This window comes from Micropterus dolomieu, linkage group LG02 (genome assembly GCF_021292245.1).
Source record: "Micropterus dolomieu isolate WLL.071019.BEF.003 ecotype Adirondacks linkage group LG02, ASM2129224v1, whole genome shotgun sequence".
NCBI lineage: Eukaryota > Metazoa > Chordata > Actinopteri > Centrarchiformes > Centrarchidae > Micropterus > Micropterus dolomieu.
Genome location: NC_060151.1, coordinates 7,646,526 through 7,662,857, shown reverse-complemented (window position 1 = coordinate 7,662,857; position 16,332 = coordinate 7,646,526). Strand labels below are relative to the sequence as shown.

Sequence of the window (16,332 nt, the reverse complement as noted above, 5' to 3'; positions counted from 1 at the left end):
GCGTTAGCCTGGCCTAGCCGGATTTAATAGTTGACGGTACATTACGTCCGTTCGCCTACTGTAAATCCATCGTTTTCACCTCCTGCTTCACATAATGCAACACAAAGTTTGCTGATCTTCGCTGAACAACTGGTTTACCGTAAACGTACACTAAATTGACGGTAAAGCTACAAAGAGCACAAGCCCGGCTCGGACTAGCCTGCTAGGTATAAGCCTGTATTGATACCACAACATAAGCTGGCTGCTGACGGTGCTTAGCATGCTAGCGAGCTAGTTGAGTTAGCCTAGCCGGCCATGCTCCACCAGGCCAATTAAGCACAAAATGTGTTGTTTAGCGAGATGTTTGGCCAGATGCGGCGACAAGTGAAAGGTTAGTTAGAGCATCCCTCATCACTGGAGCTGATTGATCCAACGCGCCTCCCGTAGGCTACCCTTGGATCGGTGCTCCGCTCTAAGCACATTTCCAAAAACAATTTTCATTCATTGCACAGTGTCGCGCCACAGCAGCGGCACTGTAATGTCGGTCTCGTCCTTTTCGCCACAAGAAAAATACCCTGTTAAAGCACATGTTATCCTCCAACAGCAGCGCAAAACACAGACAGATCTCTCTTCACTTCACAGCAAAATTATAGCTGACTTACACAAGTGGTGAACGGTGATGTCTGAATCCTCACCGGCTACAATGCCTCTTGGTTTTCCTCCTAGCCAGAAACAAAGACCGACCTACCCAGTCGGTTTTTTCCCTTCACCCCCCTCTCTCGGTAGATTGTATCGCAGGGACGGCCCGTACGACTCTGCAGCGCCCCCACCCGCCTCTCACCCACTTCCCGCATGCCCAGTAAAGGCTGCTCTACAGTGGGGGATGAAAGAGCAAGAAGCCGGCGTGGGGGATGGGAACGCGAGTTAAACACAGTATTGTGGAAGAGACGGCAAGACTGATCATTTCACTGCCCGTTTATTTTAACGTGAAAATACTCGTATACGGGCAAGGCATCAGACGAAACAAGGCAGGGACTGGGAGTAATGGAGAGAAAATAGCATGCAGTTTCGATTTCACTATTCCCCCAGGCGTTTGGATTCTTGTGCTGGAAACACACCAGTTATTCAAAGCCAGGGGTGAAACTAAAGTTGATTTATATTATCTATTAATCTGACGAGCACTCTGTAGATTAATCTGTTTCGTCCTGTTAGTTTGATCAAATTCCCAAAACCAAAGATGACTTCTTTAAATGCAGGTCCAGTTATATTTAGGTTACCCTTTCCTTTAAATGATGATGATTAAAATAGTTCATTTTCTATTAATCAACTAATTGCATCGTTTAAGCCCTCTTCAATACTAATCAGTACTTACATTTACCAACAAAATTTAGGCCATGATATTTATTTACTTTAATCGTAGAGTTGAATGCCTTTTTAGTAATTTACATTACTGACAATGTGTACTGTGTATGCACATCACACACACACACACAAACAGCACGCACGTTTCCAGCATCATTAGTATATTATTTTTTTTTGCACGATAAAGTTATTTACTGCTCCATGCTAAAGTCCTGTTGACACATGTGACTGATCAGCTTAAGGAAGGTGAGGTTAGGGTTGTGCCAATGTCTTTAATCTGCTGACAGTAGTCCCACTCTTAGGAGCTCCTCACAGACAGGAAACCACTAGAAGACAAAGTGTGGTCAGGTTGGACTGCTGAGAGATGACCCTCCACTTGTTGGCCACCCAGCTCTGGAGATACCGTGTGGCAGGTCTCATGGTGACCTTGGGGGTTACCTTTCTGCTTGTACTTATAGGTAGTCATTTGTTGCAACAATCAAGGTAAGTAACAGGATTTAACTCCCTACACTGTATGCCTCAGTCTGCAGTTATTCTGTAGCACTGCTTTTTTGACAATACTGAGCAGTGTACATAATAGTAAAATTGCACTACAGCAGTTTGAAATCCACATTTAACAATTATTATTTCAGCAAGGCTTACAATCTTGCATATATTATTATGAAATATGTACTTATTTTGTTGAATCCTTGTATTTTCTTTTCTTTCTAAAGCCCTCATGTTTGGCACAAAGGATGGAGTAAGCAGCCAGTGGAGAATAGAGAGGGACTAGCTTATGGTGGGAATGCCAATCACAGACCTAACAAACCATACCAAGACCACAAAAGAAGAAGTAACACTCAGCCCTCTGGTGCACAGGATCATATGGATGCCAATATTTATAATATACTGAGGAAAAGGACACGGAGTCCTCCTGTTGTTTTCCTTAAAACACACAAGACAGGAAGCAGTACTGTCCAAAATCTGCTGTTTCGCATGGGAGAGAAGAACAGAGCCACATTCGCTTTCCCTCATTACACCTACCAGTTCGGCTATCCAGATAAGTACGCTACCCTGACTATGCTTTAGTACACGCATCTCAAATCTCTAGGATAGCTCTGCTTTTGGTGCGACTGTCAAACTACACCTTCCTTTGTCCTTTCCAGATTCAGGGCAGAATTTGTGGACGAGTTACCCGATGGTTACTCTCAGTACGACATACTTTGTAGCCATATGCGTCTAGACGTGGTACAGCTGAAACAGGTGATGCCACCAAACGCCATCTACATCACCATCCTTCGTGAACCTCTACAGACATTTGAGTCCGTTTTCTCCTATTACACCACCACTGTTCCTGCTTTCACCTTAGCCAAACAGACAGCAGAGCACAAATCAGCCTTGTCGGTTTTCCTGGAGTCTCCGGATTCATTCTGGGACCCCAACGAGCCTGGTAATGGTCTAGGAAAGAATCCCATGAGCTTTGATTTAGGTCTCAACAGCCAGCAGTGGATCTCTTCCTGGCCAGCTGACCTAACTCTGCTGGAGGAGACCTTCCAGCTAGTTATGATCGCAGAGCATTTTGATGAGTCCCTGGTCCTCCTGGGGGCCCTGCTGAACCTGAAGCTTGAGGAACTAGCCTACGTTCGCCTTAACACTCGCTCTCCTCAGGATGTCACTCCGCTGGACGACATAACCAAAGCCAGGATCCGGGCCTGGAACAGCCTGGACGTGTTGCTGTATGACTATTTCCTCCAGGTCTTCTGGGAGAAGGCAGAGCAGTATGGGCTGGAGAGGCTGAACAGAGAGGTGGCTCTACTGCGGGCCTCCACAGACACAATCAGACAGAAATGTGTGGCCAGGAATGGGGTGCCTCCTGGGGAACTTGAGGACCTAGTAAGACCTTGGCAGAGTGATTCAGTCACTATCTTGGGTTATCAGGTACAGGGGAACCTGACCAAGCAGGAGCAGGGATTCTGTATACGTCTAGTACTGCCTGAAATTCAGTACCATGCCCATCTGTATTTCCAGCAGTATGGTCGAGACATGAGGGCTTTGCCTACAGAGTAAGGCATGTAAGGGACTGTATAAAAATTATTAGGGGTGGTAGGTGGTCAGAAAAGGAGGAGGTTTCTGTACTTTTCATACTTGCTCAAGGGAATGCAGTCTATATTGTTTGGGAGGGCAGAGTACAGTGTTTCAACTTTTTATAATCCCAGAACATCCATTAGTTGTTGACACATTTTACTTAAAACCAGTATCACCATGGTGGTGATTGAGGAAAAGTTGGGGGATCACCAAAGTCAATAGGTGCGTTCGAGAGGACTGCGGCTGACTTTTGCCGACTTAACAGTCAAACGTGAGCTGTTGCCGACTGCAGGAGCAGGGCATAAAAGCACTGCCGTCCAGTCAGGCACATTCTACCTCCTGTTAGCCGGAGGTAGAATGTGCTTTGCTCCAGTGAGGTTATAAATGTCATTGATCATGCAGCGTAGGACCTCACTTTTTATAAAAGATCTGCCTGCCACCCCAATACTTTTCAGACAGTCCCTAAAAGCTCAGAAAGCAGCACTTAAAGTCACCACTACACCACAGTAATAACTTAGTAACTATAGGTACCATGTAAATACGGTGTAGGAGGATGGTGTTGTGGTGAGTTCCGGTCTTTTTGTCTTTACATTGTTTTTATTCAGATAAAAGACAGCATAAAACGATCCCGCTAATAATAATATTTTCAGTAAATTGTCCTTTTCCTGCAAGAGTACATTCACAACATTTAACTTCTTCTCCAGTAAAGCCATGTTCTTTCTGTGTTTCTCATGTGAGTCACATGTTCACAGGAATCCAATGTTCTAATCCATTCAAAGGCAGCACATCCTGTCACATGACATGAAACAGTGAGAGAGTGTTTCTCAAAGTAATACCTGCCTTAAGTTTGTCCCTGGAAGGAAATCATTATCATTTATTCTATTTCTATTCTTTTGAATAAATTAAGTTTTCAAGAACATGGATTTCATGGACTAACACAAAAAGGCTGAGATGGCAAAACAGAAACCATCCTTCACCCTTCAATTTGAATAATATCTAAATGTTCTCCTCTTAAAACAATAAATAAAAACACAAATGAGCACAAAACCGCAATAAAAAAATATTACCTGAACATTTTACAAAACCTTTAGGGAGTCCCTTGAGCTTGCTGCTAGTGGATGTTGAGGACTTTGTTCTTACGCTCAGTAGTCGATACACAGCTTAACTGTCACATCATTGATCACTGTACAGCCTTGAGGGAAGAGTTTATCTTCTTATGTTCATAACAGAACAAACTCGTCCATGCTAGTGTCGGTTCCTCTCCGTTCGTTCTTCCTCTGGATGTAGGTGACATTGTTTGTGGGTGTATTGCTTGCCGACTCCTCCTCCTGACTTTTTCCTTCTGCAAATATAAACATGGGGTATGTCTCTGCAGATGTGGAGAGAGTCTATGGGAGAAACAGAACAATAACTCAACCAGTTCAAGACAATCAAGATTCAACCCTAAAACATTTTGTTTTGTCAAATGACATCATCACTTTTCTGCATGTATGACAATTGCACACTAAGAGACAAATATTGAGTTATGCTATACTATCCAAAAGCTACACAGCTGCATTTTAACCATCCAAGGGTTCCATGAATAGAGACCCAAATAACCCAATCACATACCTCATTAACAACTGTGCACAGTGATTTGAAGTCCTTTTGGTCCTTAGCATAGAATCCTATGGTACAGCTGGGGTCCATGCGAGAGAAAGCCATTTTCCTGGGATTTTTACAGTGAAACGACTGCAAGTGGTGTGTAGACAAAGCACAAGAAAAGAATACTGATGAGAAATAGGTCTCATTGGAGTCAGAAAACATTTCTATTAGGTCTGATGTGGATGTTATCGATTCGATTCCCAACCAGGTACTTGTAACTCAGGGGGTACTTTTGCAGTTGCCAGGAGATAAATGGATAGATGGCAGAGTACATTAAGAGTTGCAATTAGTCTAAATAGCTAGCTGAAAATAATGGATAATTGATTGAAAAGATAAGCTAAGAATGGTTAAATGGTCAAAACAACTCAAAGTAAAAAATAGCTAAAAAGGTCAAAATAGCTAAAAATAACAAATACATAAGTGAAATAGCTAAAAGTCAGGGAAGGCAGAGGTAGCCAAAAGTATTGGATAAATAGTCGAAAGAGTTACAAATAAAGGAAGTTTAAATAGTTAGCGAATGTTAGCTAGAAGTAATTTATAAATGGTTGAAACAGTTTGCTTAAATGGATAAATGGTTGAAATATCTAGCTTCTGCAACAAGTAGCCTGAAAGCAAGTTAAACAAACCAAAACACATGCAGCTAAATTTCTAAGAATATCCATTATATAGTTAAAAGTGTTTAATTAAATGCAGTTTAAAATCAATTCAAATGAACACAATTGGAACATGACTGGCGGTGTTGATGAAGGGTACTTTTAATTGTACTGATGAAGGGTCATCTAATAAGGCTTTGGGACTACATCTGAAAAAAGGTTGGGAACCCACTGGTTAACAGCTGTCACAGGAGGAAACAAAACGGAAAGCAAAAAGAAGAGAAATAGTACTTCCTCATACCTCTAAGGGAAAGTTCTCCTTTGTTATATCCACTGTGGGCTGACAGTAGTGAGGGTCCAAGTACAGCAGATGGTCATCTTTTGCACAGCAGGGCCAAGGGGAAGGAATAAAAAGTGAAAGGACTGACGTCAAACAGATGAGCACAGTAATTATTATTTATATTGTACCGCACATACCCTGGAAGCCGACGAAGAACAAAGAGTGCTTTGGTTTCCCCCCAATGATTCCAATGCAGCATTGTAATGTCAAGAGTTTCTATGGAAAAGATCGAGGAATAAGTTGTTTTGTTTGTTCTCATTCATTCATCATTGTTTGCTTGCTTCAGAGCAGGGATTTTTCTGTTTTCAGACTACAGAGTAACATGTAGGGGGATGTTGCTTTATTACTGAACCTGAAACCCAAAGTTAAAATACTGTAATCAGTTACTTTATAATAAATTATAGTGTAGCTGTACTACTTTTGGTGGAAACTGGTAAAAGAATTACAGCCACAAGGACCCCACCACTTTGAGAGCCACTGGTGTTAAATGTTTCCCAATAAACTACTCAGTTTACACTGGATGTATAATGGAGAGAATGTATAAAAGATGGTTTGGATACTTTGACACAGGTGATGTAGGAGGGATTGAGATCTTGTCCTCCAAGCCGAACAGGAACCAGGATGATGACAGACTTCCAGGACTGCGGGAGAGGCCGTTCACACAACTTTGTCACATCCTCCAAGTAGACTGAAAACACGGAGACACACGTATACGTCCACATGGATCAGTAACTCCTGAGTGAGTTGACATGACTGTGCTGGCTGAGCATTGCAGTGAAGTTACTGTATTCCTGAACTCCTTCTGGAGGTCACATGTGTCATATGTGTAGATAAGGCTTTCTTGGCTAATGTTAATAGGAGAAGTAAAGATATCCAAAGAAGGTTAAAATTACCGAAAGCCATATCTATAGCGTCATAGATTTAACCACATATGCAGCCGTGGACCGAGCAATAACCACATCCACAGCTTCACCAAGGACAAAACAGCCCCAGCTGTGCTCACAGTCAGTGGCTGTTTACTGTCAGAGCTCAGCCTTTTGAAAGGAGTACGGAGTTATAAATGTATGGAGTGCAAAATGTATTGCGAGGGAACCCAAAAGTACTTCATAAAAAACATCTCCCTCACATGGAAAACAATTTACAGCTCAAAAGTATTTTCCTCAGCTGCTTTTACTGTGTAATCCAAAATGGAGCTATACAGGCTAACATGATTAGTGAGGGTGAGTGAGTTATGAGCATTTTCATTTTGTATTAAAACTATAGTTATGAGGCTGTCAGTATGTGCAACTGTGTTCTCTAGTTTACAACTGTCTAAATAAAATTAAAAAAAAATACTAAAATGAAATACCTCTTCAATAATAAAGAGGAATGTCTAAATAAGCATATAACACTGATCCAATTCTCTGTTTGTACAACTGTCCGTCCCTGAGCACAGCTGCATTTGCATCAGAGGAGAGAGCAAATACACAGATTGAAGACATTACTCACCGGTGCAGTCTTGTGCAACATATATGACTAGATTGGGAAGGTCTGCAGATGCTGCCACAGCTTTCCTGTAACAAAAATTTAAATTTACTGGAGGATGTTACATCTTTATAAACGTTGGTAAGGATAATTGGACTGGTAAATCATGACTTCACATCTCACCGGAGGATATGTGCCACAATGGAAGGTCCGTACCAGTCCCCGGCCTTCTTCCCTGAGCTTTTGCCCAACTCTACCAGCTGGTGTATCCCGAAAGGCGCTGTAGGATGGTCTGCAAACCACGATACCACCATTCTGTGTTTAGCCTCCATGGGTCTGTCCAAGCAGGAATCCAAGCTCAGCCTTCGACACCTCGTTTTGGACCCTTCACGCTGTCCACCGTCTGCGGAACGATTCACCAGCAGGTCCATGTCATCTTTGACCGCATGGTGGCTCACAGACCAAGTCCAACCTCCAAATGAAAGTAAAGATACAGTAAAATAAGTTTTGTACTATGTAACTAAAGACACACCTGATATCTGCTTTTCACCTGGATAGACTGCTTTGTTTTCCCATTGTCGTTAACAGAGAAGAAAATGTGGTTTCACTCACAATTTGTCATTCAGGAATGAGGGGAATAAAACTAACAGTTTACAGCTTTTGATATTTTAAGTCCCTATGTAACAGTGTTCTTTAACTACTAAATTACTATGGACCCACATTTCTAGTCCAATCACAAAAAAATATTGTATTGATTTTCTTTAGTGAATTTATGGTTTTATAATTTTTTTTGACTATGAGTAGATGTGACCTACGTCTACCCCCGTTCAGCACAGAAACTTCAATATCATATTTTCTTATTTTGTTCTCTTTTGTACAGATATTTACACTTGTGTGTAATGCATTTAGAAGTCTGCTTATGTTCACAATTAGCATGACAACCCTGTACTGCCGTAAAAAGCCAAGCCACAATAACTAAATATTTGATCAAAATTCAAGATAAGAATCTGTCTTTTTGACATATTATTTTAACATATAAAAAGTATTAAATGTGTAACCCCCCCCCTCCCAAAAAAGTGTCAAAACAAACAGTACAAAACAGACATAAAAACCAAACAGCAGGTTGGTTGAAGCTAATTTACAGACAGTGAGTTTCCAGTAATTGAAAAATATATTTTGATGCTCCAACATCTTAGCTAAATCTAAATCGTAATGGAGAAAAAAAACACCAGTTAAATTAGTCCTGCTTAAAGCTAACTAGCCTAGCTAAAAAGCACAGCATCTGATTCTACCTGACAATGATATTAAGATAGATAACACTACAGTGTGCCTGTGTGTACTGTCACCTGGTGGCATCAGGTGTAGGAGCAGGCCTTGTGCCAGCAGCATCTGCCCCGTGCGTAAAACACAACTCCAGCCGCTGTCGGTGGTCAGAGAGGAGCCCGCCAGCTGATGAAAACCTCGTCTGTACGTCAACCACAGGAGAGATGCAAAGGAGCGACGGAAACAGTCTCTCTCCTCTGACAAAGGTACAGAGCTTGAATTAAAATTTCCGGTTGGTTTCAGAATCAAATGAACGAGATCATTTCAGGAGGTATGAAGGCCTCACCTTTATCCTTCAACTCATAGGACCGTCCAAGCATGATCACAGGAGAACTCTTGCTGAATTTGGATTTCTGCATCAAGGGCCAGCCTGAAGCTTTAAAAAAGGAAGAAGGAAGGAAAACAGTTTTATCTGACAAGAGAAAAGGTAACAATCAGATCTGGTCTTAATATATAGTAACAATAGAAAACAGTTACTATGTCAGACCATATTTGACACTGTTCCATGCCGAGACCAACTTGGATTTGAGTTTGCCTCGCTCCTCTGTGTCCCGGTCTTCCCTGCTCACTGCCAGGACCTGAGGGCCAGCAGATTCAGTGGAGAGGAAGAGCCAGTCGTCCATTTGGTCGTCTACAGGGGACTGGCCCTCACAGTGAGCTAAGGAGGAGCTGGGATTCATAACAACTGGAGATGACCTAGACTGGAGAACTGCTCCTTATCACTATAGCAGCCTACGAAGACACAGAAGGAACATAAAACAACATCACATACATGTGACACAAGACCCTGATGGGTTATTCAGCCACATGCAATATAAAAACGTTCTGCCCCTGGAACTGATGGGTAAATGTTAATAATTCTCCATGACAGTTAGCAAAGAGGGAAACCATGTGACCGCACCGTGTGACTCAAGGAATGTCAGATATGTCCAGTTAGCTGCAGTAGGACAGGATGACTGCAACAAGCAGCAGTCACACATTCACTGTCACAATATGTGCAGCTACATGGGTACACATTGTATAAACCAGTAGTGTAATCAGTGGTTGAAAAAGTACTCAGTTATTTAAGTAAAAATACCAATCCAACAATGTAAAAACACTCCATTACAAGTAAAAGTCCTGCACTGAAAATGTTTTAAAATTAAAGTTAGTATTATCAGCAAAATGTACTTTAAGTATTAATTGCAAAAGTACTTATTAATTATTAAATAATTTTAATAATAATTGTTGCAGCCCTACTGGAAAACTGGTTTAATCTTTGCAAATGTGCTGTACTTCATTAGGTTTTCATATCTTTTTTATATAAAATCTTAATCAGAAAATGAACTGAGAACTTTCAGATAAATGTAGGAGAGTAAAAAGTACAATATTACAATCTGTAATGTAGCAGAGTAGATTAAAGGAGCATAAAATGGAAACACTCACGTACAAGTAGCCCTACCTCAAAAACTGTGCTGCAGTACTTAAATACTTACACAACACGTACTTAGTTACTTTCCATCCCCATCCATCATGAGTGTATGTTAATGTAGTACATTAAAAAAATATCTAGTTAAAAATCAAGTTTTCCTTCCTTTTCCATGTCAGAACTAACCCACCGCTCAAAAACCTATATGAGAGCATCCATAACAATCATACATGTGGTAAAATGTTCAACTTATGTAGAGCTTTTGTAGCTGAACATGTTCATATTTAACTCACACAATAAAATCCCCATTTATGTTACTTTCATACAGATACTCTGTATAGTACTACATGCTTGGAAGTGCTTATAGAAAATAAATCAATGGCAAGTCTGTTGATCATTTCATCATGACAAGTGACTTAATGTGATGAAATGTAACTTTTAAAAACTGCTGGTTAGACAAAATAAGAAACAAAATGGTGCCCATTTGTCCTTCTTGACATGTTATTCTGCAAGATTTCTGATACTACGAATTAAATACAACTCGAGGTCTAAAAACATGTAAGGTATAAAAATGTCCACCCGTTTACTTTTTGGCATCGAACTTCAGAGCCCGTCCGCGCTCAGCCAAATTTATTAAAATTATTAATGCATGACAGTCATCTTTTACCTTCATTCGGGCATGGTCATTCTGTCTCCTTAAATTAGAGCAAGTCACTTAATGAATTTCACTGAAGGTGCCAGCCCGTTTTCGTTTCGATTAAATAATCTACGCTCGAGCTTCGAAAGACAGCAGAGCAGTGAACTACTTGTCCCACTCACTTCCTGTTTATACTGGTCACGTGTTGGCGGTGCTGTGATTGGTCAACAGAGGACCAATGATAGTGAGCCCCGGATTATCTTCTTCGTCTTCTTCTTCTTCTTCTTCTTCTCTCGGATTGCTGGCGGATCGCCAACAACTTTAAGTTGCACGCACATAGCCTAAGATAACATCATGTCATTATTAAATTCTTCCTGACAACCTCAAGTCACTTAATAAAGTAAAGCGTGCCTTCCTGTTTACCCTAGTCTATAGAAATGCAACATGGCAGGTTCCACAATTTCTTTAACTCCACAGTCCACACCATGGTCACTGTTCTTTTCCCCCATACATACTGCCACATCTCCATTCCCTTCTCCTTGTCCAAGTGGAACTGGTATCCCACTGTTATTACCGTTTGCAATGTCCATTTTTGCTAGATTATCAGCACACTAATTTCCTTTCAACCCCTCAAGTGCTGGCATCCAATAGACCTGTACCTCTATACCACATCTATGGAGTCTTATCAAGCTATAAAATTCAATGAGTCTGACAGTTTTTGAATCAATTGCATATAACTACCCTATCAGGTCTGACCTCTTCAACCTACTGGCTGACACTATTTCTGCTATATTATTTACTTGTCAGACTGGGACGTAGATATTTTAATCTCAGGGACGTACACCCACTCCCACACAATCCTTGTTCTTAGACCCATCTGTGTAGAGTTTAAGATAATAGGTAGGCCTATAACTATTCCCAGGTTACCTCATTCCTAACCACCACCCCTATAGCAATTGTAAGTCGCTTTGGATAAAAGCGTCAGCAAAATTAATGATTATTTATTTATTTATACTTGTTTTAACTCCCAGCTCATTAATTCACCATTCTCTTTTCCTTTGCAGAATACTCATGTCTACCTTTACTACTGGGAAAAGCCAAGGGTGTAGATTATGCTACTAACTGCGGTTACCCTAACCCACTCCCCTGGAACATAATGTTCTTAGTCAGTCATGGTTTGGCTAAAATAAAATCAAGTCATTAAAAAACATTATAGAAGCCTAATCAGGTAGGGGCCCTTTAAATCTAGCCTATTTCAACTGGTAAAAATGACTGGAAGGAATCTTTAAAATATAGGCTAACCATCAGTGTGAGTGAAAGAAAGTTATCCAAGGCAGAAACAAGCTGTCAGTCACAAAGTAGGCTAGATCCTGCAATCACTATTTGGCAAGTGAAAACTTGTATGGGTTGTAGTAGGACTATTTAAACTGGTAAAAAAAAATAAAAGGACTGGATTGTTTGGCACAGAAAATTGCAAAGAAGGCCAAAAAACACTTATGGCATGGCATCAATAGGCTTCTAACATTGCCTATAATCACATAAATGTCATACCTGAATAAGCTATAAACTGTAAATACTTCTTTGGCCACATTTGTGGTTATCCCATTACAAAAACTTTAAAGTTTCACAAAGAAATACCTTGATATTACCACAGACAGAAGTTGTGTGGGTTTTTGCACGTTATGACTGATCCAGAAAAAAAGCAGCTGCAGATGTATACAAACTGGGCGATACCCCTTTATCAGCCTCGTACACCTAGATACTATCATGAAGTCACAGCCGTGTACAAAACAATATTTAATCCTACCCTCTGACAGCTGGAGCCCCTGATTATCCCTCTGGGTGATCATTTTATACCATTATGTAGTTTTATCTGAAAAAAAGGTCAGACAAAACAAGGGGTTTCTCTGCATTTTATTACATTTCTGCACTATAGGCTTTTTTTGCATTGGTTTATTTCACAATGGTGGCTAATAAATATGTAGCAATGCAATGGAAAACAACAAGAACTAGAAAAAAAGAAGTCAAACACTTGGACAAGATGGGCATGACAGTAATTTTACGACTTTGGACTTGTTGAATGACAGAGTCAAAACTGTACACAATGGGACAGCCACACAGATTTGGTAGGTTTCTCAGTCAAAATGTAAAATTTATAAATAACTAATTTCAGCAGTAACGCAGAAATTCACTAACTGATGTTATGTAAAAACGTTTGAATAAATAAAACACTTTAATCAATAGAACAAATAGAAAAAGTATTAAATGAACAAGTAAATAAAAATATTTGACACAAAATAAAGTGCAGATTTTTCACATTACCCACAAAACCACAAGTGATTAATGTCCAAACATTGGGCTAACACTTCTGATGCCCACTACATCCTAATGGATAAATTCAAGACTTTTTAAACTCAGACTGCAAAACTCATCTGAAATTGATCTACATGTGTTCATCAACAAAGGAAGTATGCATCCGAATAGTTATATGACATGGAAAGATCCACAGGCAGAAGAAATACACCTATTATTCTTTGTACCTCAGGACTACTGGTGTCATGAGAAGCTGCCCACAAGGGGGCAGTCTAAGACAGGTCTGAGCCTGGTGTCCCAAAATGAACAAGATCATTTCTCTGTAATACACAAGAACAAACAAGACTACTCCTGGCTTTGTGTATAGTCTACCTCTATTTCACTGACAAGGGTGCTCAGTTTTATGGACCTGGGCACTGTTGGATTGCATATTATCATACATTTAAGTGTAAACAAAAACAGTCACATTATCTCTAAATAAAAAGACTGGCACTTTCCTTCACACCTAACATTACACAATATACCGTACATCTGCATAAACAGAAAAGAGCGAGTGAAAGAGCATCTTCTAGCCTACTTTCATTATGGTTCTTTCCGCAATTTTTCTCCTCACTGCACTCCGAACACACTAACTCAACAGCCTAAAATATATCATTGCACATTTCACTACTATCAATGGAGACAACGCTGTGTTTTCTCGGCTTATTGCAACCCTTTTCTCTGTCTTCTCTTCTTGTCCGCAGCACAATGTAAACTGAGTAATTGGGGACACCAAAAAAAAAGTGGCGTTATTAGCAAATTGCATAGTGTCCCTGTGCAAGTTCACCTACCTCTTTCCTTTCCACTGAAATTCAGCCCTTAAACAGATCTACAGCAAACCAGCCGATTGGCCCATCCAAAAAGTACATCACTGCAAGCATTTTGGTATCTGGGTCCCGTTTGTTCTATTCCTCACTACACGACATGAGCCTATTCTCTTTCAGTAACTGACCTTTAAGGAAATACAGTGTGTGTTTGTCTTCTACAATTACAACCAAAGTAAAAACTTACACATGAACTAAATTACAATTGGAGCTGATCTGAAATGGGAGTAAGGCCCGTTTATAACTGGATTCTGCTTGTTTACACATAGTTAACAGTTTGTCTGTTGTGGTCGGTTGAAAAGATGTTCACAGTGTTCACCATCTTAAGGTCTGCTTTATATTCTTCATCTTTTTAAATATTCTTTCATTTTCCATATACAGCGTCAGACATGCATTATGACATTTTTTCCTATATACACAACACATTGTGATGAACATACAGTACATACACGGGCTTACATTATGACACCATGAGTGCACGTTTTCCAACATGGCTGATGCATCTTTGTTCACATCTTCATGTCACATGTCATCTGTTATTTCTTCGGGCATTTCTGTGTCCCCTCCATTCAAAGTCATGTTTATTTGTGATATGTCGGTGTGATGCTACAGTAAAAGGCATTGCATGGGAGAGTCTGACTCTTTCTGAAGCTCTTGTATCACGAATGATGCTTGGAGCTCCGACTGTTTCCTTTCTCAGACTGGCCTGTGCCAGAGCTTGCTGATGTGGCTGTCTGCGCTCCCCGACGCCCGCCCCCAGATGGAGCCTCTGGTTTTCCTGCCGTGTTCCCTCGCTTCTCCTCGCTTGACTTGGAGGTGTCTTTTACCTTGGCTCCCTCTTGTAATCCCCCTTTCATAGGCCCGAGCACTGTTTTGGCCACACTCGTGAGCTGGGTGACAAAGCTGGCTTTCTCTCCCGGAGACATAGGGCGAGACTTGCTCAAGCAGGGTGAAGCTGCATTAGAGGAGGGCGACATGGGATTCTCTTCCAGGACCTCCAAGTGGGCCCTCTCCTCCTTGGCCCCGCGGTAACTGTTTGATACCCTTTCCACTTTGGGTCTGGGAGCAGCTAGCACATGAGCTGCAGCATGGGTTTGAACCTGTGTGGGAATTGGGGGCGCAGGTCCTTTGACCTTGGTCGTCTCTGTTGCTTTTTCACCAACGATGCCTCCTGTCTCTTCTGCCTCTGGGCCTTTACGTGGCTTGGGTTGCTCTGCTGATGAGACTTTCTGCATGTTTCCTTTGTCTGTACCTGCAGTGCTTTTCACTTTCTCCTCAGTCTTCTCCTTAGCTTTAGGTGCAGGTCCACTGCCTGTCTGAACACTCTGTTGCTTACTGTCTTGTTGTTGGAGGCCCTTTGATGTGCCAGGAACTGATATTTTCTCACTGAGTTTACTCTTGGAGCCTGTTGCCTCAGAACTGGAACTGCTTGCATCTTGGGGTTTGTCCCCTGGGCTAGGATTGGCCTCTGTTGTGGATGAAACCAGTGCTGGACTGGACTTTGTCTCCACCGCAGATACACTTATGTTTTTCTTCAGAACATCAACAGAGGATAATGTTTGACTTACAACAACATTGGTTTGGGGCTCAGCTTTAGCAGCTGTGCCCTCAGTTTGCAACTGGCTGAGCTCAGATGCTGTGGTTTGAGTATCCTTCTCTCTTGCTGTGAGCAGTGTGTCACGGCTGAGCGGTGACTCCTGCCTTCCCAGCCTCCTTAGAGGCTTCAGGCCTCCAATCTCCCCTCCCATGGGAGGAGAGGGGGAGGATGATGATGAAGGAGATGGGGGAGCAGGGCCATTCTCTCCTTCTATCTCTAGCAGACTTTGTAGGCTGTGCTCACAGTGGAAGGACTCTCTCCTGTAGTCACCATGCGCCACTTCCAGGCTATGCTTGCGTAACGACACCCCACCTGTCAGAGGAGAAGGCGACGATGATGATGAAGAGGAAGAAGGCAGAATTGGTGCTCCTAGCTTTTCCGCCGACTGCACCCGCTGCAGCAGGGGCGACCTGGGAGGCTCTGCACTTTTGGGACGAGGGCGGGCAACAGGAGGTGAGGAGTGCAGCTTGACCGGAAACATCTGTGTGGTGTTGGAGCTCCCTACCGTGTGGCCAGAGAGAGGTGGAGGAGAGGATGTGGTCGGGGAGGGGGTGTGAGCCAGGGGGGACAAAGGGATGTTGCCTGCAGATTTGCAGCGTGCAGAGCGGTACTGGCGGTGAAGTTTGGGAGACAGGCCGTGCAGGGAGCTGGGCCTCATGTGGTGAGAGGCTGCTGGGGAGTTCGGGGTGCTGGATGCCGGGGAGCTGCTCTGGGAGGAGGTGCCTGAGGAGAGGAGAGGAAATAC

At 41.9% G+C, this 16,332-nt stretch overlaps 4 protein-coding genes across 11 annotated transcripts in view; 1 reads left to right on the top strand and 3 right to left on the bottom strand.

Moving 5' to 3' along the window:
- The window catches only part of smarca4a (SWI/SNF related, matrix associated, actin dependent regulator of chromatin, subfamily a, member 4a), a 29,965-nt gene extending 29,162 nt beyond the window's left edge, over window positions 1-803 (bottom strand). For 4 of the 5 annotated variants that reach the window (XM_046072341.1, XM_046072359.1, XM_046072368.1 and 1 more), the window contains exon 1: window positions 642-803. The gene's annotated coding sequence lies outside the window, so the exon portion shown is untranslated. Of the gene's footprint in view, window positions 1-149; window positions 361-641 lie in introns of those variants that run through there. The other variant, XM_046072349.1, reaches the window with a different exon arrangement.
- A 531-nt stretch (window positions 804-1,334) lies between these two features.
- Window positions 1,335-5,186, top strand: LOC123984995 (galactose-3-O-sulfotransferase 2). The gene is made up of 3 exons (XM_046072308.1): window positions 1,335-1,824; window positions 2,055-2,384; window positions 2,487-5,186. Exons 1-3 carry the CDS (start codon window positions 1,706-1,708, stop codon window positions 3,385-3,387), a joined length of 1,350 nt encoding a protein of 449 aa, XP_045928264.1. The 5' UTR covers window positions 1,335-1,705; the 3' UTR covers window positions 3,388-5,186.
- On the bottom strand, window positions 3,983-10,999 carry LOC123984977 (cysteine protease ATG4D-like). 3 transcript variants are annotated; one of them, XM_046072280.1, is made up of 11 exons: window positions 10,845-10,999; window positions 9,257-9,501; window positions 9,056-9,181; window positions 8,793-8,966; window positions 7,630-7,921; window positions 7,471-7,535; window positions 6,543-6,670; window positions 6,120-6,198; window positions 5,944-6,020; window positions 5,017-5,136; window positions 3,983-4,793 (listed from the first exon to the last, which is right to left on the bottom strand). In XM_046072280.1, the coding sequence occupies exons 2-11, from the start codon at window positions 9,447-9,449 to the stop codon at window positions 4,626-4,628; spliced, it is 1,422 nt and encodes a 473-aa protein (XP_045928236.1). In that variant the 5' UTR covers window positions 9,450-9,501; window positions 10,845-10,999; the 3' UTR covers window positions 3,983-4,625. The 3 variants fall into 3 exon arrangements, with proteins under 3 accessions (XP_045928236.1, XP_045928244.1, XP_045928253.1); XM_046072288.1 differs by having other exon boundaries at window positions 7,630-7,918; window positions 10,845-10,998; XM_046072297.1 differs by having other exon boundaries at window positions 9,056-9,145; window positions 10,845-10,998.
- A 1,710-nt stretch (window positions 11,000-12,709) lies between these two features.
- The window catches only part of LOC123984967 (microtubule-associated serine/threonine-protein kinase 1-like), a 49,307-nt gene continuing 45,684 nt past the window's right edge, over window positions 12,710-16,332 (bottom strand). For both annotated transcript variants that reach the window (XM_046072261.1, XM_046072270.1), the window contains exon 27: window positions 12,710-16,310. In XM_046072261.1, the coding sequence (XP_045928217.1) occupies window positions 14,650-16,310 (1,661 nt within the window). In that variant the 3' untranslated portion in view covers window positions 12,710-14,649. The remainder of the gene's footprint in view (window positions 16,311-16,332) is intronic.

Excerpts from the sequence above, each read along its gene's own strand:
- LOC123984995 (XM_046072308.1), top strand. The coding sequence starts at position 1,706 with ATGACCCTCCACTTGTTGGCCACCCAGCTCTGGAGATACCGTGTGGCA. Across the intron at positions 1,825-2,054 it reads CATTTGTTGCAACAATCAAG|CCCTCATGTTTGGCACAAAG; the intron begins GTAAGTAACAGG and ends TTCTTTCTAAAG. Across the intron at positions 2,385-2,486 it reads CAGTTCGGCTATCCAGATAA|ATTCAGGGCAGAATTTGTGG; the intron begins GTACGCTACCCT and ends TGTCCTTTCCAG.
- LOC123984977 (XM_046072280.1), bottom strand. The coding sequence starts at position 9,449 with ATGAATCCCAGCTCCTCCTTAGCTCACTGTGAGGGCCAGTCCCCTGTA. Across the intron at positions 8,967-9,055 it reads CTATGAGTTGAAGGATAAAG|AGGAGAGAGACTGTTTCCGT; the intron begins GTGAGGCCTTCA and ends TACCTTTGTCAG. Across the intron at positions 5,137-5,943 it reads AGGAGAACTTTCCCTTAGAG|TCGTTTCACTGTAAAAATCC; the intron begins GTATGAGGAAGT and ends CACCACTTGCAG.